The 21060-nt window shown below is 44.3% G+C and overlaps 1 protein-coding gene across 3 annotated transcripts; it reads left to right on the top strand.

Annotated features, from left to right (window-relative positions):
• The first annotated feature begins 189 nt into the window (after positions 1-189).
• git1 (G protein-coupled receptor kinase interacting ArfGAP 1) lies at positions 190-20930 on the top strand. 3 transcript variants are annotated; one of them, XM_084018820.1, is made up of 21 exons: positions 190-561; positions 4264-4397; positions 4742-4854; positions 5664-5769; positions 6136-6222; positions 6334-6464; positions 6631-6725; positions 6988-7030; positions 7786-7812; positions 8542-8590; positions 9132-9204; positions 9911-10008; positions 10953-11064; positions 11480-11604; positions 12657-12809; positions 13784-14134; positions 15303-15383; positions 15571-15647; positions 16379-16552; positions 16899-16962; positions 17077-20930. In XM_084018820.1, exons 1-21 carry the CDS (start codon positions 510-512, stop codon positions 17290-17292), a joined length of 2361 nt encoding a protein of 786 aa, XP_083874946.1. In that variant the 5' UTR covers positions 190-509; the 3' UTR covers positions 17293-20930. The 3 variants fall into 3 exon arrangements, with proteins under 3 accessions (XP_083874946.1, XP_083874947.1, XP_083874948.1); XM_084018821.1 differs by lacking the exon at positions 7786-7812 and having other exon boundaries at positions 191-561; XM_084018822.1 differs by lacking the exon at positions 13784-14134 and having other exon boundaries at positions 192-561.
• The last annotated feature ends 130 nt before the right edge of the window (positions 20931-21060 follow it).

The raw sequence follows: 21060 nt of genomic DNA on the forward strand, positions 1-21060 counted from the left end.
ACACACACACATACACAGTATATATATACACACATATGTATACACACATATATACATACACGTGTGTGTGTGGATTGTGGTTTAGGATTCTTTTTGCCCCCTAACCCCCCTCCCTGCCCCTCCAAAGGTAGGCTGCAGGGATGTTGGGTGTGTGTGCGGAAACTGACAGGTAGAGAGAGCTGCCGTCTCTCGGTGAGTTGCAGGCAATGCAGCGAGAGCAGATTTAGTAAATATTCCCGATATGAGGTCCAGGCAAACACCCAGATTAACTATGTTAGCGTAACTTGGCTCCGGACTTGAGTTCAGCGCTGGACGTGGGCGAAGGAACCGCAGGAACAAACGGAAAATCCAACCGTCAGCTGGCCGGGAAAACCGATCACACCACCCGGCTTCCGGGGATTCAGGGGCCGCATCGGTTGACGGCAGACGTCGGTCGGTAGCTCGTGGGAGTAAGGGCGAACAACTACATCATCGCCGACATCCACCTTTCGATCTCAGCGACTTTCAAGATGTCAAGGAAGCTACAAAGGACGGAAGTCTGCGCCGACTGCAGTGCGCCAGGTAGGGAGGAGGAAAATAAATCAAAAATAGACCACTGTACTGGAACAATACGCCGGGGAGCGACATGGTGGGACAACATGGCCGAAGCTGCTGTCACTGTCAGCGGGTCCGCAGAGCAGGAAAACGGCCAGGGCTTTCGAGCGTCGCTTAGGCCCAAAATAAACAGTGAAAAATAGGCGTGTTATCACAACGGGAAAATCTTTAGCTACCAGCTGCTCATCGTTAATTGAGCGGCTTGATATGTACATTTATTTGACAAAGACCATATGCGAGGGAAACCGGTTTGTTTGCTGCAGTGGACGACCCAAGTGTCAGATTTATGTCGCCTTCCTACTTGGAGAAACGTTTGTTTTGATTTTCGTGACCGGGACAGACTTCTTAACGCGTTAGCTTAGCCTTGCAAAGGGGCAAGGCGATTTACAGTCACTGCGTTGCTCTCTGTTATTAACATTTAGCTCGGACCCAATTTACTAACATACATTATCAAGATTATGTTTAGAAACCGTTGTGTTAATGTGTGCTATTGCCGGCGTTCTGAGCTTGTGTACCTGGCTAAAGTTGCTAACTTAGCTACGTTAGCTAGTCTAGCTAACTTTTGCTAAACAGCAAGTTATTGCTAAACCGATTCAGCTAACGCGCCGCGAGCTACGTTTTTTTAAACTGACATTAGTCTCTAGTAGTTTCCATGGGCTGTTGGAAAGCCACGAAATAGTTTACATAATCAGATTAAGGTTTCTTTATAATATAACGTTACTCCAATTATTTCACAGTTTTTTTTTAGGCTCTTCCACAGTTTGGAGATGAAATTGTCTACTAACGCTGAGGGCTTCCTTGAACGCCACAGTGAAGTGGAACAAGTAACCTTATTTCAACATGAAGTCGAAAATAATACATATTTTCAACCTTCACCTGGCAGAGAGAAGCAATATGTCATCCATATTGTTGCGAATGAAAGCTATGACCAGTGCAATTTGTACTCATTGTTGTAGGTCAGAAAGTGAGGTAGTGTGAAAATAATTTGGGTATCCCCTTCTTTGCCCATTACCTTGTTGCCTCACATGCCCCCATGTCTAGTTTGAAACACTCGATTATTGGTGTGTGTTGCTTGTATTCATTCATGTGTACATGCATTGCAACAGCTGCTCTCTTCACAGCTGCTCCCCCTGATAGCTGTGCGTGTGTGTGCACAAAGATGTCATAATCTTCAGGGTTCTGCTGCTCAGTGGTCAAAATCGAGTTGGCTACACCTTGCTTCTACATTACTACATTACCTGAACTTGTTCCCTGCTACGACTACAGGCGTACCCTGCTACTGTCTATACCCGTGCCCCCTCAGTTACGTATCCTACTTCATAAAGTGTCCAGCACCAATCAACCCCCAGTTGAACATGTTTGATTTTTCACAATGGTGGTGAGCTTGTTTGGGTGGGCATACATTTTTTTTTATTGCCATCAGCTCTTCACATGCAGCCCCTCCTTACGACGACATGCACACACACGCAGTGCGTTCTGCAAAATGCTGACCTAGCCACTGGTGACAGGCCACCTCCCTGCTACCCAGCTTTGTGTCATAAGGATAACTCGATGGCATAGCTACAAAGGGCGACCGATACTCCCAGTCATAGCCGAGCTAGGGAGGCTTTAATGTCATGCCATGGCAATGTGCACATTTTATAGCAACAATGAATCACGTTGTCACGATAGCACACTCTTTATTGAGCACAGATGTACAATTGTATAAGAAACCCTTGTGCCTCCAATTCCTTTACTGCGTTATGTTGTCAAATGTTACTGTTGATGTTGTGACTGGTGTCTAGTTTAAAAAGAAAACCTTAGAGGACATTTAAAAAAATGTGTGCATGAATTGCAATCAACCCAGTGGTGACTTGGCCCAGCAAGTGGACCTAATGTTGATCCTGGATATTAAAATGGGAACGGTTACAGCGTTTATTTCAGCAAGAGTTTTCCAGACTTATATTATATATATTATATTTTCATTCACCAGTAATACTAATTCTAATACATGTTTTATGCAGCCTTAAGTGACAGTTATAAAAACAAATGTCAGTGTTGTATCGATGAAGTGCACCAACTTTAGGCTAAATTATGTCATGCTGCAGATTTGGCCAATCCCCGCTGCCAATAGTCTATTCAGGTCTAATAGCTTAATGGTGTAGCCTCATATTGATCCAGCAAGCCAAGCAGATTGCGTAGCCTGTGGGAGTTTTTATATTTATTACGCAGATTAAGGAATTAAATTGCTGCAGTTCAGCCTTTAAAACCTACAGGCTACCATTCTAAACTAAGCTATAGCTCTTATCACAGCTATTTTGCACCCCTGTTTTTCTGCGGGGAAAAAGACTTGCAGCATGTCAGTTCATCTGATGGACTGTTTTAGCTCCATTAATACCCTATGTTTTATCCTGGCCTAAGAGTGATTAATACAGAGAGTAGATTGTGTTTGTAGATCACGCCATGTGCATAGATTTGTTTGGATATTGCAGACTGTATTCGTTGTGAGCTGCTCATCACATCAGGGTCCTGAGGACATAAACATGACACAGACTCTATGACTAGTCTGCCAGTGTCAGTAGACTGACATCAGGCTTGGCCTTTGCTTCCCCTCAGATTTTCACCTTACTCACACTCATCTGTGCCGATGTCGGGTAAAAAGAAGAAGTGATGCTCCCCCAAGCATTATGCACGCCACTGCAATATCACAGCAAACAAGACGAAAAAACACACCAAATGTTGTTATGGAAACCTCAGACTTCTGTCGAAAACTAGTAGATCTGACATTTGGCACATTCAGTGAAGCACTTGTGTTCTACCAAGCTGCTTATAACTGAAAGGATATAATTTACTTGGCATACTGGCAGAAGCATGTACATTTTGTTTCCTTCATCTAAAATTGAAATTTCTCCAAATTCTTCAATTTATTCCTTTTTGCATACATTATTGCTGTAATATTTACTATGAACAGTAATATATAATTTGTTAAAAAAATATCTGGACTTGTGTTACCTTGTCCTACCTCTGACCTGACTTTGACCTTCAGCCTAACCTTACTGCTGTACAGTTTTGTACAGGTGACAGTGTTTTAATATTTTTATTGAGCCCTACAAGGGTAAACACCTTTGTCAAATCTGGGCTTTGAGCATGCATTGGTTCATTATTGATTAACAATTCATGGGGCATGCTAGGCTAAGGGGATCCATATTACAACCCAGCATATGGATTATTCAGTGTGGATATGATCCAGCAGCGTTATCCAGTTATTTATTACTTCCACATAGCATCTTCCAACTGTAGTAAACACACCTCAGCCCCCGAAATTCTCTTTATTACAACAAGCGTTTTGTTATCACGGGTGTTAGATTAGTTACAAAGATGCATACACTTCTCACTGCAGGTTTGCAACTGAGACAAGAAGACTCAAAGGAGCTTGTGTTTAACTCGACCTTGAATGAAGCCTGGACGGGCAGCAGTGTAGGTAGAGCACATGTCCTTATGGGAGAAAAAGTCCTGTTGTAGTACACCATGACTGTGTGGGTTTATTGTATTTTTGTAATATAGCCTAGACTCATGTTACTGTTGTGTAGCACCTAAGAATCTTTACAGTGACGGAAAGTCTTACCATCACACGCAGCATGTTTTATAAGGCTTGTAATAACATTCATCCCTTTTTGTTTGTCTTATCAGACCCGGGCTGGACTAGTATCAACCGAGGGGTCCTGATCTGTGATGAATGCTGTTCAGTCCACCGCAGCTTAGGCCGCCATATCTCCATAGTCAAGCACCTGAGGCACAGCGGATGGCCTCCCGCACTACTGCAGGTAAGGATGAGAAATGCAGAGTGAAGGAAAGAGAAATTAAGCTAAAGCTAAAAACACTACCTGAAGCCCAGAATACTATTGGGATGAAAACAAAAATCTGACTCAGCTCTGAGAATGCAAATCCATCCCCCACATCTGTGTTTGTTGTTTAAGTTTGTATCTTCAATTCTATGTATATTCATCTGATTGTTTATAATATTTTAGCTTTTTGGTGGTGAAAGGAATACATTAAAGACATTTTAAATTAGCAATACATTATTGCATTTGCCCATAATGTGACGCCACAATATGTTTATAATGTGTTTCGGTGAACACCGAGTCACTGCTACATGTGTGTGTTTCAGATGGTTCAGACCTTGGCCAGTAACGGGGCCAACTCCATATGGGAACACAGTCTGCTGGACCCTGCTCAGGTACAGAGCGGTCGGAGGAAACCCAACCCCCAGGACAAAGTCCAGTAAGTATACCTACAGACTCGAAATGCACCAAAGAGAGTCTTCACGCATCTCCCACCAATCAGCTTTGCTGGGAGAAATGATTGCCCTCCTGCACAGTAATGTTATCACCTTTAATTGTTTGCAGTAGTGAAGAGCAATTGCACCCAGTTGGTCCTTAATGCCCTATAAAAAGTTGTCTCTTTGTCATGGATCACCTTCCCAATCAACATTGTTCTGTTCCCATGGGGGTTTTGTAAATCTAAGTAGAGGATAGGGTTTGTTAGTGTGGGTTTGAAATGTGACGATGGGAGTGTCATGAGATCAGGAATTTAAACTGCAGGACATTTTTCCATCAGTTTCACTTAATTTGTCATTTCACTAAATGTGTGGAAGCAAATTGCACAGAATCTTTTTTGTGAATGTTTTTGTAACACAAGCACGTAACCAGTAGTAACCCATCCGCTGTGGCTCATTCAGTAAGATGTGAAGAAACCCCACTCGGGCCTTGCTGAGAAACAGTTTATCTGATATTTTGTTTTATTTTTTTTCATTTGAGAGAGAGATTTTCACCTCATGCAACGAAACAAACGGATAAAGCGAACAGTTAAATCAAACCAGAGCTGCTTTTCAGTCAAAATACAAATCGGCTGACAAAAGAATAAAAGCGGCATTTGGTGAAATCCTTGAAATTTGTGGCTGCCCCATCACATCTCCCCACAACAAAACATGCATGTGTATTAATCCTGTGTGCATGTGTGTATTTAATGAATTCTCCCTTAATGAAGTATTTCTTCTTCTCGTAACCGTCTTGCCTTCACCTTGGGTGCAGTCCCACTAAGTCAGAGTTCATCAGAGCCAAATACCAGATGCTGGCCTTTGTGCACAAGCTGCCCTGCCGCGATGATGATGGCGTCACTACCAAGGACCTCAGTAAGGTGAGGGCTCAGTGTTTCACAGCAGGATTTCAGCACAATTAGCCTGTATGGCCATTGCCATATTGCTGAACTGCATGTGTAAGCACAAAACGATGTTTCATTTAAAGATGTCAGTGGGAGGCCTCGCATATAAAAAGCGTTCATGTGCATGTATACCCGCACACAAACACCCTCATGCCCTATAATCCCCCTGGCAGCAAGTTGTGTGAATAACAAAGCAGGATGTAATAATGATCTCTAATGCTGTGGAGCTCTGCTAGTCTAATAAGGGGATTCTGCCTTTTTCTGTCTCTTCATGATGTTTAATCTTTCCACCCCCGACGCTCTCTATTTCTCGATCCCCTCTCCTCTTTGTTTCTTTATTAGCAACTTCATTCGAGTGTGCGGACGGGGAGTTTAGAGACGTGTCTTCGGCTCCTGTCCCTCGGCGCTCAGGCCAACTTCTTCCACCCGGTCAGGAAAAAATCTACTTGCTGACTCACTCCATCTCACAATTATCCGTGCTGTTCAGTTATTCTCTTTATGCCAGGCGTCTTGCCCTGACTTGGTATGTCTTGACTCCAGGAGAAAGGCACTACCCCGCTCCATGTAGCAGCCAAGGCTGGCCAGATCCTGCAGGCTGAGTTGCTAGTGGTGTACGGCGCAGACCCCGGAGCACCTGACATCAATGGGCGCACACCTATGGATTACGCAAGGTATAAAACTGTTGAAAAACACTTGTATAATAACATTGATTTAAAATTCATTGTATTCAAATCTCATTTCAAATTAAATCTGCAACAAGAGAATCCTCAGGGGGAACAGCAGTTCAACAATGTAAAACTCAACAAGGAGGTAGAATCATTTGTGTCTGTGTTCCAGGCAGGCGGGCCATATAGAGCTAGCAGAGCGCCTGGTAGAGTGCCAGTACGAGCTGACGGACAGACTAGCCTTCTACCTTTGTGGACGGCGTCCAGGTAACCTCTCTGCACCAGTCTGGGTGCACCTTGCATGCCTTTAAGCTGAAACAACATTTCAAGAGTATCTACCCTTCTGTATCTGAGTGAAACGGGGATAAAGAAGGGATTTTTCATTTCAGCTGGACTTTAAATAGCAGTTAACCTTAGTGACTTATTGATAGCTTTTATCCAGTTATTCAGTTCTCTCTCCTGTTGTCTCCTCTCCTTGTCTCCTGTCCTTGTCTCCTTTTCTCCCTTCTCTCCCATTCCATCTCCTCAGATCACAAGAATGGCCATTATATCATTCCTCAAATGGCAGACAGGTATGGACACGACATTATTGTTTTGTATAAAAGTGGTTATGAGTGTCTTGCATCTGCATGCATGATGTGGGTTTGATTGCATGAAGTATCTTTGATAGTCAACTTGAACTTCCATGACTGCTTCTTTTCGCTGCGATTCATTCAGTGCGTGACACTGGGACATATTGATACTGCTGCAGTTTAGTATTCTGACCAGATGGTGGCACCATAATATATGTAACCCCACCCCATAAAGGAGCTTATTAAAGGAAGTCTTTGGCATCTCGGTTAAAGCTGGCTGTTATTGGTAAATGCCAATCCAAGCCATTACCTGCAGTGATCTAGATACTTGTGGGCTGCTTGGCTTCTTATTTCTAAACTGCAGGTTTGATTTGAGTGGTGCAGAAGTGCACAGTCAGGCTATGATAAATCAAGTTCAGCAATACTTGGCTCAGCTTCTTTCAGATATTTTGTGGGTGTTGGGTTTTCTTAGCTGAGTCAGAGAAGTAGCTTTAAAAAAAATACTCTCCCAAATGTACATGTTATGCAGCTAAACCAAGTGCACCCCAAAATCAACTTTTTACGTATATGCGTCCGACTCCTGAGCCGCAGTCTAACTTCAACTTGCACCCGTTCTATTCTGGTAAATGGTTCCTCTTGATAATAACAATTAAAGCTGTTTTGACGTGGCTTTTCTACCCCTCTTTCTGTCTGTTTCTTCCCTTTTTCTCACTCGTCTTCTGTTCTCTCCATTTCGCTGCGCTTGGTGGAGCCAGAGCTCGTCCTAAGTGCCCGACACAGAGGTATCTTTACTTTCCTTGTTCCTTTTTTCTCCAGAATCTCTTCCTTCATTTCAGCCCCCTCTGAGTCTGCTACTCCATCTTTTGTGCATTTCGCTTGTAAACCACAATAAGCTCTTCTTCAGCGGTTTCACAGTGGGAAGATTGTTTATCTGTAGACTAGAAAATAGAGTTTCACAGGGCCTCATGCAGTAAGTAAGTGTTGCCATGCTCAGGATACATTCATATTGCACAATAGCATGTGTCCTGAAATAAGTTACCTAAAATGATATTTTATAAAATACAAAAACATTTTTGACATGGAGCTCTTTTGTATTCGTATAATAAAATGTAATTAAAGTATAAATTACTTGAGACTGAGTAAGAATACAACAACATATAGTCAGAAAATGGCACTTTGAATGACATAAAAATGTGCTAATAGTTTAGTTTGTAGCTTTCATTCTTGAGCTTGCAAAATCCCAGCCTCTCAGGTGTACATGGCTCCAAATGGTAGTCATCATTACATTAAGCCCTTTCAACCTGACAACCACCGCATCCCACCCTGAAAGTGCCCACCCTCTCCCTGTCTTCCCCTTTCGAGCCAAACACCCTTCCCACCTCACCTCTCGCTCCTCTCTCCATATCCACGTCTTCCTCCCTAACCTCTCCCTCCGTTTCTTTATCCCACTGTATCTTTGTGGTGACTTTCTAATTGTTGTCCTCTGTGTTTTCTTCTTTCTTTCTTTTTAGTCTGGACCTGTCAGAATTGGCCAAGGCTGCCAAGAAGAAGCTTCAAGCGGTGAGTTGGATTCAATTGTGAGATTTAAATCATAGTTTATTGTGCATTCACGTGACAATTCTACAGGCAATGGTAAGCCTTACCAAAGTCAAATTGATAGTTTTCAGACAATAGATTGAAATTGTTTTCTTTTTCTTGAAAGTTGTGTAAAAAGAGAAGTGCTTTGTAAGAAAAAATGGGGAGAGAACGTTTGTTGGTCATAGCTAGATTTTCTGTTCCTTTCCAAAATGGTGTTTGTCCACACCAGGGCCATCTGTTCAGTCCCGCAGAATGCTGGCAATCCAAACAAATCTGGGAGCCGATGGTCTGTTATCAACATTCTAAACGACTTAAGTCTCACGCCATGACACAGAAGCTTTAGTGAAAATGCGATGGTGGACTGAAAATGAGGCCTGCCTAGATGACTGTAAAGGTTGTTTTCATGTCTTTTTTTTTTTCTTGTGCTCTCCTTGTTCACACTGATGTCTGTGGTACTGTAATTTGGAGACATGTCGGAATACATCTGTTTACATATCTGGGGTCAATTTGTTTACTGGGACAGCTTAACAATCGGCTGTTTGAGGAGCTAGCGATGGATGTCTATGATGAAGTAGACCGCAGAGAAAACGACGCAGGTGAGCCTCATCTCCTCCCTCCTCACTTCCTTTCTTTTGTCCTCTGCAAGGTAGACATATCTGTCTTGTGTGTTGACTTTTCCTTATTTGGAAGCTAGATGTTGAAAGTGATAGAAATCACCCCCGCGAGACATCTGTGACATGGACTTTAAGAAGACAAAGATGGAGAGAACATATATTTAGAGAATAGAGTCAATTTCAAGGACAGAGTGAGGAGAAAGGGAAAATGACAGTTCAAGAGTGAGTGAGGCAGGAAGGGAGGAGGAGAGACGGAGAGAGGAACTGCCTTGAAAAAAGAGTCTCTCCTCCTCCTCCTCCTCCTCTGCTCTTTCTTGCTCGGTCTCTTTCTATTTTTCCTTTTCTTCTCTCCCTTTCCTGCAGTAGCAGTCAATCTGTCAGTCTGACAGAAGCACCGCAGGTAAGTGGCAAGGATACAAAGAGAGAGAGACACACACACACACACACACACACACACACACACACACACACACACACACACACACACAAACATGCACATGTACACACTCAGCCACACACACAATTAGAAGGCTCAAAGCACAACGGTGGATTATAGGGACAGGAATTCAATTAAAGGATCTACTATAAGGTTTTTACTGTGCTTTGTTTATGTCTGCATGCGTGTGTAAATGGATGGACTGGGTGCTCCATATTAAACACACACACATGTTCATATTTGTGCCTCCAGTGTGGCTTACGACCCAGAACCACAGCACTCTGGTAACAGAACGCAGCGCGGTGCCCTTCCTACCAGTCAATCCTGAATACTCCGCCACACGCAACCAGGTAAACATGCACACATTCATACTTACACACACTTATAGTGCAGACAATCACAGGTGCCATGCATATACTCATTTGTACTGTTGATATTTCTTACTTGTATGCAATTACAAAACTGAGAAAAAGAATACACTGAGGTGAAAGAACGTGTGAGCAAAAACAACGACAACAACAAAAAGAGCATAGTGATATCTGAGAGTTGGACAGTGTATGTGTTTTGGGGAAAAGCTGAGAACGAGTGTGAAATTGACGAGGGATGTTCTTTGGCTGCGAAAGAGGAGGAAAGATGTAATCCATCTGTGTTTCTCTCTCACCCCCCCGCTTTCCCTCACTCTCACTCTCTATGTGAGAGAGAAATCCCATATGTCCTCTCACATTGGTTCTCCTCATCTGTGTTGCTCATTGATGTACACGTCGAGTGTTAACACAGGCACACGTACAGGATTTAAAAAAAAAACGCCTGTGTCGCCACGTTTGTTCTGCCCTCATCGGGCCGTTCACTGCGGTCAGTAATTCCTGTATATGTATGGTGGGAAACGGCAGAAAAGCACACTCCCACACATCTAGAGTTGAACTTTATTTTTTACCTTCTTTTGTCTTCCAAAGTGACGTGTTATGCAAAGCACATCGCTTTGTGCAGTTGTTCTAGTTCAGCACTTTATTTTAAAGTGATCTTTTTAATTCTCTTATATGGAATGCCAGCACGCTCGTGTAATTGCATGGTTTATGTTTCTTTCCTCGTGTTTGTGTCTGTGTGAGCACACTTGTTGAGTATGACTGCATTTTTCCACAGCACATGGTCGTTGACCACAGTAGTCACGCAGGCAGGGAACCACTGGCTGCAGGGCTGGATTGTATCTGTCTTCCACACAACTGATGATACAACTAAGGTTATTTGTAATAGGCCATCTTGTTAAGTCCTAACTCCTGACTCGTTCTTCTCACAGGGCCGTCAGAAGCTGGCCCGTTTCAACGCTCGGGAGTTTGCCACCCTCATCATTGACATCCTGAGTGACGCCAAAAGGAGACAGCAGGGGAAAGGTCTCAGTAGTCCTACTGGTGAGACACTGGGTGGAAGGGACAGGCCGAGTACGACTGAGGGCTGGAGTCAGCAAATAAAGCTTTTTAAAAAATAGCAAAAGAAACAAGGGAATATCATAACTCAACCTTATTATAAATAGGAATAGACATGTCAGTTAATTGCCTTTTCCCTCACCACTCTGTACATCAATGTGGAGTGATTATCTTTCCAAGCAGCAACACGGTGAACAGGCTCTAGTCCAGCAAATTGGTGATGAAGCGAAGAAGGTTTCTTGAGGATGTATTGTTAAAGAGGTTTTAGCTAAATAGAAACCTGGCCAAAATAAGTGAGAGGTCTTATCTGTGAGCATTCCCAAGGCAGAGAATGAAAAGAAAGAGCTGAACCACTTTATATTGAGAAGTGTAATAAATGAGCACTATTTTGCTTCATCAGACACACTGGATCTGGGCATTGATGATGACCAGCATGACTACGACAGCGTAGCCTCTGATGAAGACACAGACAGCGAGCTGACGACCCAGAACAACAACAACACGCAACGCAGCAACCGTGCAAAGGTAGAGCACTACTACACACACGCACTACTTATTTTGAAAAGCAGAACATATATGATATATGATAAAATACAACACCGTACTCGAGGTAGAAATCTTCATCCCCGCTCAGGCTGACAGACTAGTAGTTGTTAAATGTTAATCAGCGATTCAGTCGTGTTCCTCTAGAATAAAATATGAGAAAAGTCGTTGCATCAGCCAGCTTCTCTGTGGTTTCCCATTTATGACTGCTTGTCCCAGCATGCTTTGCGGGGAGTGGCCACAGTCGGGGCTGCCACATAGCTCCTGAGTGACATCATCGGATATTCTGGGTCCTTGTCAGAGAGGCATTGTTCGTGAAGAGGGAGAGAGAAGAGAAGTCGAGATTGAGTAAGAAAGAGAGGGAAATGGTGCTGAGTGGGAGTGGTAAAAATGACACGGTGAACAGCTAAACCAGTAACTATCTCCTTGCTCCTGTGGCCTTGCTTAACTCATCGGGCAGAATGCTGCCAAATCACTAGTCAGGGGTTCTCGTCCCATCTGCACCCGAGACATATGTGCACTCATTATGTTCTTGTCCATAGTGCTAAGTGAAGGGAGTGAGTTGGATGAATGTACAAAGAGCTTTGAAGAACAGTCAATGGAAGATGCTTTATATTGTTCACTTTTATGGAGTGGTGTGGAAATGTGCTTGAGCATGCTCCAGGGTCACAGGAAGTGGGGGGCAGATGGCGCTTTGAGAACAAGAACTGAGGCTCTACTGTCTATATGCGTGTGATCAGCTGTAGTACTGGGCTCCAGGCTGCATGCCAGCCCTCTTCATTTCGCACAGTTGTAAGCTGTGTTTTATCCTGCACAAAAGGCACTATAACATAGAATGGCGTCAGCCTAAGCCACAATGAATGACATGCCGGTAGATTCATTTGTAAAAACACATACATTTGGTGTTCCACATTTGGCTTATACCCTTGAATAGCTTTGCAGGTATCAAAAGCTCAGTTTCCTCACCTTGTACATTCCTTTCTGTCCACCTTTCTACCTGTATGTCCATCTGCCTTGATGTCCTGCCAATCCAGAGTATGGACTCATCAGACTTGTCAGATGGCCCCATCACCCTGCAGGAGTACCTGGAGGTGAAGAAGGCTCTGGCCTCCTCAGAAGCCAAGGTTCAGCAGCTGATGAAGGTCAACAACAACCTGAGCGAGGAGCTCCGGCGGCTCCAGAAGGAGGTAGGGAGTATGGAGGCCAGATGGAAGGACAGGCAGAGACAATCCAAGCACATAACGTGAGAGGATCAGCATAGGCAGACCCGTCACCACAGCAGAATGCTGCGAAGTACGGAGCAAAAGAGAGCAGAACGTTGGGAGTATAAAATCATATAGAGAATGATGCATAGACAAAGGGAGGTATTGAAGAATGCACTAGATAAAGAGACAGGTTGGCAAGATGAGGAGGATCAATTGATTCAGACAGAAGGAGGGCAGGATGATGGAGAGACTGTTTGAAGTGAATATTTTATTGTCTTTGCAAGCTGGTGTCATTTTCCTACACTGAAGATGTATTTGGTAACAGCTTTTCATCGTGATGTAGTAACTAAAGCAGATGCCATCCTCATTTGGTTGTGGCAGTTTTCACTTAATACCACTACCGTTTCTTTGTCGCTTCATCCAGTGGCCTGTGAGTCCTCATCATTGCCTTATAGTATTCTTTAGTGGATACCAGTTTTGCCGTATATGACCCATAATTCATTCATGCGTTTATTTTTCTCACCTAACTGAGGGTTTAGGGAAGCGGTGAGGCAAACTTGTACAAGCAGGCACTTATTTGTGCACCAAATATGACAAATAATGTGGTCAGATTTAATGGTAATCAACAGTACCTCAGTGTAGGTGAGCGCTATTCATTTACTCCTGGAAAAAAAATACATTCATGTTACAGTTTTTTTTTTTCATCCCCTTTCCAAAACCTAATCCTTGCCACGACATGTAACCTATTAGAGTGTCTTTATTACATACGCCCTCCCTCCCCAGTACTGATTTGAGTTAACATGTATGAGCTTGCTTGAGCCTTTTATTGTACCTGTGATTGTGGATGCTTGTCTTTGACCATTCAGTTGACCCGCCTACCTTCCCTTCAACCTCCCCATATCCATCCCTCCCTCCATCCTCTCATCCCTCCCTGCTCCCTTCCTCCTCTCCTGTAGATCACGCGGATGCAGACAGAGAACAGTGCGCTGCGGGGGGGCCACCAGGCTGGGGGGTCAGCTGGCCATGGGGTAGGGGGGCCTGGCGGTGGAGGGGGGGGAGGAGGTCACTGGCATGGGGGTGGGATGAGAGGTGGAATAGGCGGAGGGGGTCTGGGTGTGTTTGGGACAGGAGCGGACCCCCCGGGGCTGTCGGTGTCCTCCTCGGTCGCCCCCAACTCGCATCCTCACCGAAGGGACCGCCAAGCCTTCTCAATGTATGAGCCAGGGGCGGCCCCCAACCCCACGGCCCATGGTCCCCCAGTCCTGGACTCCCTGGCAGCCCGCCTGCAGCCCCTCAACACACACAGCGTAAGTTAGAACTCCCCTGGCCCCTTTTACTTCCCACCTTCCTTTTGGTGGTCCTGATTGGCTCTCGTTGGCCTGGTTGATGGGTGACGGTTCAATCCTGATCTCTCTTATTTCCCTACGACTTCATCCTTCCCTGCATCTTAGTTCCCGATCGTTCTCTTTGACACTTCCAGCTGTGCATGAACCCCATTTAAATGTGAAAGTATGGCACGGACTTAACCTATGATTTTTTTTTAGGCACCATAAAGGGGAGTGGATAAGTGTGGCGACAATTTGAATTATGTTGTTTGTTCAGTTGCCTTCGGACGCCTCTGATTTCTCTACTCTCTAGACTGCTCTTTTACCTTTTAACCTTTACATTGACGACCCTTTTGACCTCCCAGTTAGCTTCCCTGCGTCTGGACAGCTGCTTAATTTATGTAGGCGTTGCTACGATCAAACACACACATGTGAGTGCAGTGACATACAGCAGCATTTATCCTGCTGTAAGCTATAGTACGCGGAGACACACACAATCATTTACCACAACTGTCAACCTTTCTGTGGAGACCTCCATGGAGTCGTGTCCAGTTCGCCATCTCCGTACACAAAGATTTACCTGTTTTGTCTGTTTTCTTTCTGTCTGTCTGTCCGTCTCTTCACCTGTCTGTCCCTTGCTCACTGCAGTGCAGCCGTGCATCCTCTGGATGTAAGCATTCTATCTGTCATTGCATTTGTTTGCCATTTCATCAAATGTAGGATTCCCTCACATGCAGCTATGCACCACTTCTGCTTGTTACGCATTCTCATAATGGAGATCAACATTAGTATGTGTGTCGTCTTTTTTTTTAGACACTTCACTTAGTTTAGTTGATAGCGTTCCTTGTATTTCAGTGTTAGATAACTATAGAGGCATGCAGTCTTGATGGGATGATGGGTGAGCTGCCGAGTTGATCTGCCACTGCTCTCACTGGCTCATTCATCTTGTTTTTCTGCTGTTTTATAAAAACACCTCTTCTCTCTGTCCCCTCACTCTTTTTTTTCCTACTTCTTCATCCATCTCTGTCTGACAATCTCTCATTCCCTTCTCCATCTCTTTGGTCCACACACTCTCTTCCTCCTCTTATCTGTATCCCTCCATCTCTCTCTCTCTTCCTCTCCCCATCCTTGTGTTGCCCTCTTTTCACAGGTACGGAAGGGTGGTACAGGAGGTCCATCGTCATATGGAGGCCATCATCTGTCCGGATCTACAGAGATGGGCAGATACATGGTGAGTGTCATGATCCAAATTGGGCGTCAGATGAAATGGTCCCTAAATGATTTGCATTTTTCAACGATGATGATTTAAACACACAGCATTTTCACTTATGCTGTGTGGTTAAACAAAATACAATTACAGTTTGAAACAACTTTTAAAACCCTGATGGAGCATGTTGCTGCTCTGATCCTCTCCCCAGATCCACAGATCAGACAGGCATGGCAGTGGCACTGACAGTGACTATGACAACACGCAAACGTATGACTTCTCGCTAAGGTCAGACACACTATTTTCTGTGTTATTCTTCATATTTAAAGGCATAATATGCAGGAATCGTCGCTTACTGTTTGTAAGCACAACATTAAAAGTTGGCCCCTCCTCGATAACCACTGAAGTGCACGTACCCTGACTATTGTTGCCAGGACGCAACCCATTGTATCACCTGTAGAATCCCATATGGCAGCGAAAGTGAAAGCCAACACCGGATTTACTCTTGTTTGGAACAAGTTTTGTCTGCTTGGTGTTTCAACTCGCTATTCTGTTTTCAGCACTTTCACAGCTTCCTCTTGGATGCATACTAGCACACACACAATGCCCAGTGATAAATATGAACACCATCTGAAGATACAGTCATAAGAGGAATTCTTTTTATGAGACTAATCATCGTTTTTAAAGAAAATCCTACATAGTATACATTTTTTTTTTTTTTTTTTTTTTCATTCTGAAGCCAGGAACCGATTTTATTCTGAAATCAGATATGCACCCACAATATAAAAGGAGCTCTAGCATAAAAGTCCAAAGTTGTCAAGGATTGTTTGTCAATGGGATTATCTGTGTTTTCCATAAATATTTTGCCATTAATTTACCTTTAGTAAGTAAGCAGGCTGTCTCTTACGATGTTGGACATTTTTCAGATGCCAGACGTGGTTAATGACCACTGTGACTCTCCACTCTCTGATCTATTAAAAGGTGTTAATTGAAGTGTATTTATGTGCTTCTCTTGTCAGTATGGGCCGCAGCAGTGAAGAGGAAGGTCGTGGGGAGTCTGAGGAGGGAGGTGGGGAGGCGGGGGAGCCAGACCCCACCTTGCCCTGCACAGAGGATGTCATACTGAAGACTGAGCAAGTGACCAAGAACATCCAGGAGCTGCTCAGGGCTGCTCAGGAATTCAAACATGACAGGTAGGTGTCAGACTTAGAATCAACTAATAGCTTATTTTATCCTTGTGGTCCCCTTGATTGGAAAACGCATTGAGAAGGCACAGAAACGTCTAGCGCCAGAATAATCTTTTCAGTAATTCGGTTATACACTCTTTTTAACAGCACCGGGTGAATGCAGTTGTTGCTGTTGCAGTGAAATAAATCACTGTTTAGGCGTTTCAAAGTTGTACACTCATGGTGTGGTTGTTTGTTGCACTTTTATTAAAATGCCTGTACTAATTCAAAGCATAATTTAGAACAACACATCTTGCTGCCTCAGTCATCTCGTCAGCAACTCAATTAAATAACACATTTCTCTCCTCTTAAGCTTTGTTCCATGTTCTGAGAAGATCCACTCTGCTGTCACTGAGATGGCCTCACTCTTCCCCAGAGTAAGTTCCCCGTCTAGTTTAATTTCTCTTTGTGTCTCTTTTTTCTCTCCTTTTCTCTTCCCTGAGGTGTTCACACTGTGTGATTTGAGTTTTGATGCCTTCATTTCTCCATAGCGCCCAGCGTTGGATGCGGTCCACTGCTCCCTCCGCTTGTTGGCTTCCAGTGCCTCGCGGTTGCAAGTGGAGTGCCGCAAGGCGGTGCCCTCAGAGCCCGGGGGCCCTGCGGTGGACTACCAACTCCTCACTCAGCAGGTCATCCAGTGCGCCTACGACATCGCCAAGGCTGCCAAGCAACTGGTCACCATCACAACTCGCGAGAAGAAACAGTGACCCAATAAAAGCATGGATGGATAAAGAGGGAGCGATACCGGATTATTGCATGGGTGGGCTCAGGGGGGATGGTAGGGGCTTCTAGTGGGAGAGGAAGGACGAGGGAAGGGGGAGTGATCGGGAGAATGACGGGCGCTTTGAGGAAAGGAATATGCATGGGAAAAGGAATCGCATTAAGAGCAAAGATTACAGCGGACCAGAAAAGGAGAAATTCCACAAGTAAGAGAAAGTAGAGAAGAAGAAGAAGGATCCAACATGGGAACTACGGCCTGCTGCAACCTAAATAAACTCTTATTCGATATGTATGATTACCGCTTAAACTGTGATAAGCATACGTGAAATACAATGCGGGCGATGTACAGTGCAACGGATCCGGAGGTGTTCGCGCTTTATTTATTCTCACCCGTCACCCGTCATCCTTCCCTCTCCCTGTTTACCTGAGCTAGAGAGCGAGGAAGTGTACGCCGTGAGAGAGGGACGTAGATAGATACTCCACACCATCTCCATTTCTCCGTCCTGTGGAGTCGGGACGTTCTCTCCTCCCCCCGCCCCCTTTCTATATCTCTCTCTCCCCCCTCTCCCTCCCCCTCTCTCCCTCCGGACACTCTGGCTCCTATCCCATCCCAGACAGGATGCGCTTTGCGGGGCAGGGAATGATGCCCCCCCCACCCCCGGGACACAACCAGCTCCACCCCAGCTCATCACCCCACCCAAGCGCTCAGATGCTTCCTCCTGGGTTAGCTTTTTGCCGGGGGCTCCAGCAATTCTCCGACCCTCCCCCTCCCCCTCCTGTTGTTGGTGGTACACAGCATGATGTGGCATGTTTTATTTTATTTCCTCTCTCGTCTTTTTTGTTTGTTTGTATTTTTAATACGCAGATTGGTTTGGTCTGCAACTCTTGAGGACAAAAAAATTACTGACTTACACAAACAAAACACTTACACTGGAATAATTGTGACTTGTTGTTTATCATGTCCATTGTTTTTGTTTTTGTATTGATATTTTTACTGACTGTTATCTTGATTTAACTGTTTATGTATGTTTATTTTATTGTCTCAAATATGATTCTCATTTAGTGGAATGGGGAGACAGGTGGGAGAATGTGCTCAACTGGGATTTAAGTAAACGTGCGCACACGTACACGTATGAAATAATAACCTGTGAAGTGGTCCTCAACCTTTCTCAAGCACTCCTTTTCTGGGTGGCAGTTGTTGTTCTTTCTTGTTGTGATGTGTCCTGTGGCCAAGGGGTTGAACGGTTGCCAAAGGGGAGAGGGCGTTTGGGGGAGATTTGTTTTTGTTTTTCATTTTCTGTCCGACCGAAAAGCCCCTTGGTGCATTATGACGGGACCTGGATCAAAACGCTCTTATCGTGTCGCCTCCCCTGTCTTTTGGGCTTGACGTATCTTATAATTTGCCTCATTTAACAGAGCCAGTGGAATCATCTCAGAGTCAAACCCATATTCATATTCGCTGTACCAAGCAGGATAAAATTTGGTCTCTCCCCCTCACCACCACCCCCAGACTTGCAGTATGCTATTCACGTGGCGGCTGTGCTCCTAGCTACTTGTATTACAAAGAAGCCATCATTTGCATGCATGGTAACACGTGTTCAGTCACATTATGTTGATGCATATACCGGTATGTTGCCGTTAAGCTTTAAGTAGTCCTGTGGAAAGCAGTAAAGGCGATGAGAGATGATCGTTGCATAATTTCACTTGAGAAAACGCTCTCATTTGAAATGGATATAACCACCTCAAGTGTGCTTGATGTAGTTTGCCATGTATTACGTTCACTTTTTAGACTGTCTGGCAAGCACAATCAAGCCCGCGTCCTGTTTTCCCCGATTGATTCTCCGTCACGGCCTGCTGATCTGGGCCACAGAAGTCGTCACTTCTAGCTCACTGTCTCTGAACTCTGCCAATGTGAGACAGCATTGGGAACAAAGATTATTATTAATTTTTTTTTTATAGAGAGCACTTAGCCTACTATAGGTTTAAAGCTTGTTGTACTTTGCCGAACAAATGTGGTCAAATGTTTAAGAAATGATGCAGATGGGATCTGAAAAGTCCTTCCTGGCTTCCAGGAGGACTCTCCTCTTCTAGTTTAGATTCACCTCTGATGTTCTTCAGTTTATCAAAGTGTTTGTGGCCTAAATAGCAGGTCATTCTTGCATTGATATGTTCTATAATCACTCTCGGTGCTCAGAAGGCCTCTGCACATTCAATTGATTTTCCTGAAACTTTTGACCTCAACGTTCAAACAGCTCTTGCATCTCAATTTTTTTTTTTTTTCTTGTATTGCTGCCTTTTAGCGAGAAGCAATTGGACCTCAATCAGCCCCAAACACTTTGACAGACTGATGCTAGACCACCTTCAGCATCTCCCTGTCCACTTACATTAACCTGGGGTCTCCGACTGTCAGCGTTCATCAGTCTCTCGCACAGTTGCACACTTTTATCTGTGTGGAAGCATGGATTGTTGGTTCTCTTCCCTGTCAAAACAAAGTTGTGCCCAGAAGACTCATGAAATGTATCATCGTTTGTTATTGGATGCCTTTGGACAGTATCTTCATCTCCTGTTCGACCGGCTGAGTTACAGTGATGCTGTACTGACCGGCGAACTTAAGTACTTCCACATGCACACTAAGCCCCCCGTCAATCACGATCGCCCAAGTTTTAGACTAGAGCCATATATATGAACATATATTTTCATGCTATATTTTACATTGAGCTATAAGTTACGTGCGAGATATTTATGTTGGCCCAAGTGGGCTTCAGGCTACGGGATCTGTCCTCATCTTCATTCAGCGATTCAGTCTTGACACCAATGTACTTGTAGATGTTTTAAGTCTCGTGGCTATGGTTATGCTGTGGTATTACCCCCTCATGTAGTTATATTGCACATACTTGCAGTCCTACTAGAATCGGCAGGAATTAAAGAACTAAAACAACAGTTTGATGTAGGCAGCTGCCCAGCGGTGTGGTCTGAGTTGCGCTATTATCAGACGACAGCAGGGGAAAGTAGGATCTGCGTTACGCGCCACACTCCCCCGGAGGTCTTCGTTCAAGTACATTGGGTGCAGGATGCGAGGGTTTGATATGGGATGGGACTATAGGAAAGGTCTGAAGCACACTTCAGCTTAGCACTACAGTCATCTCAACATGTTGGGAGGAGGGTCTAAAATGCACACGGCCCAGTCCTCCCCCCCCCGAGTTAGTAGACACTACGTAGAGTGCCTCTAGAATGAATGTTGAATTGTTCATGTCCGACACCTTCTAGACCACCGTCATGTCCAAGATTCAGCACATACTCAACGACATCATACACACACACACCCTCAGCTTATCAGTTGGACCAAGTCTTCTACAAAGTACAAACATTAAAATCTGCAGTGAATTATACACACACACACACACACTTCTGATACGCAGCCGTTGGCAGTACACTTGTGGCCTGCGCTGCTGCTGTCCCTGTGTTTCTTCACAGCTCTACACTTTGGGAGATGGGTGACGGGAGAGTTATCTTTTAACAGAAAACATTTAAAAACTGTATAAAGTAGATAAAACAGTGACTTAAAAAAGGTCAATCGTAATGGAAACTCATAAGCTGTACATTTGTAATAAAATAGTAAAACAATTATCTTGTCCCGGATCTGTCTGCACAATTCTTCTTACTGCATTGATGCCCACATGTATGTCTGAGGATTATTTCAATCAAGACTGATTTATACGTTTCTGAATCTTATTGCTTATATTTGATGTTGGCAG

Source organism: Eutrigla gurnardus (genome assembly GCF_963514095.1).
Source record: "Eutrigla gurnardus genome assembly, chromosome: 10".
Lineage (NCBI taxonomy): Eukaryota > Metazoa > Chordata > Actinopteri > Perciformes > Triglidae > Eutrigla > Eutrigla gurnardus.

Bases quoted from the DNA above. Each gene is read 5' to 3' on its own strand.
- git1 (XM_084018820.1), top strand. From the start codon at position 510: ATGTCAAGGAAGCTACAAAGGACGGAAGTCTGCGCCGACTGCAGTGCG. The intron at 5,770-6,135 runs GTGAGGGCTCAG...TTTCTTTATTAG, and splicing joins CTACCAAGGACCTCAGTAAG to CAACTTCATTCGAGTGTGCG. The intron at 14,135-15,302 runs GTAAGTTAGAAC...CTCTTTTCACAG, and splicing joins AGCCCCTCAACACACACAGC to GTACGGAAGGGTGGTACAGG.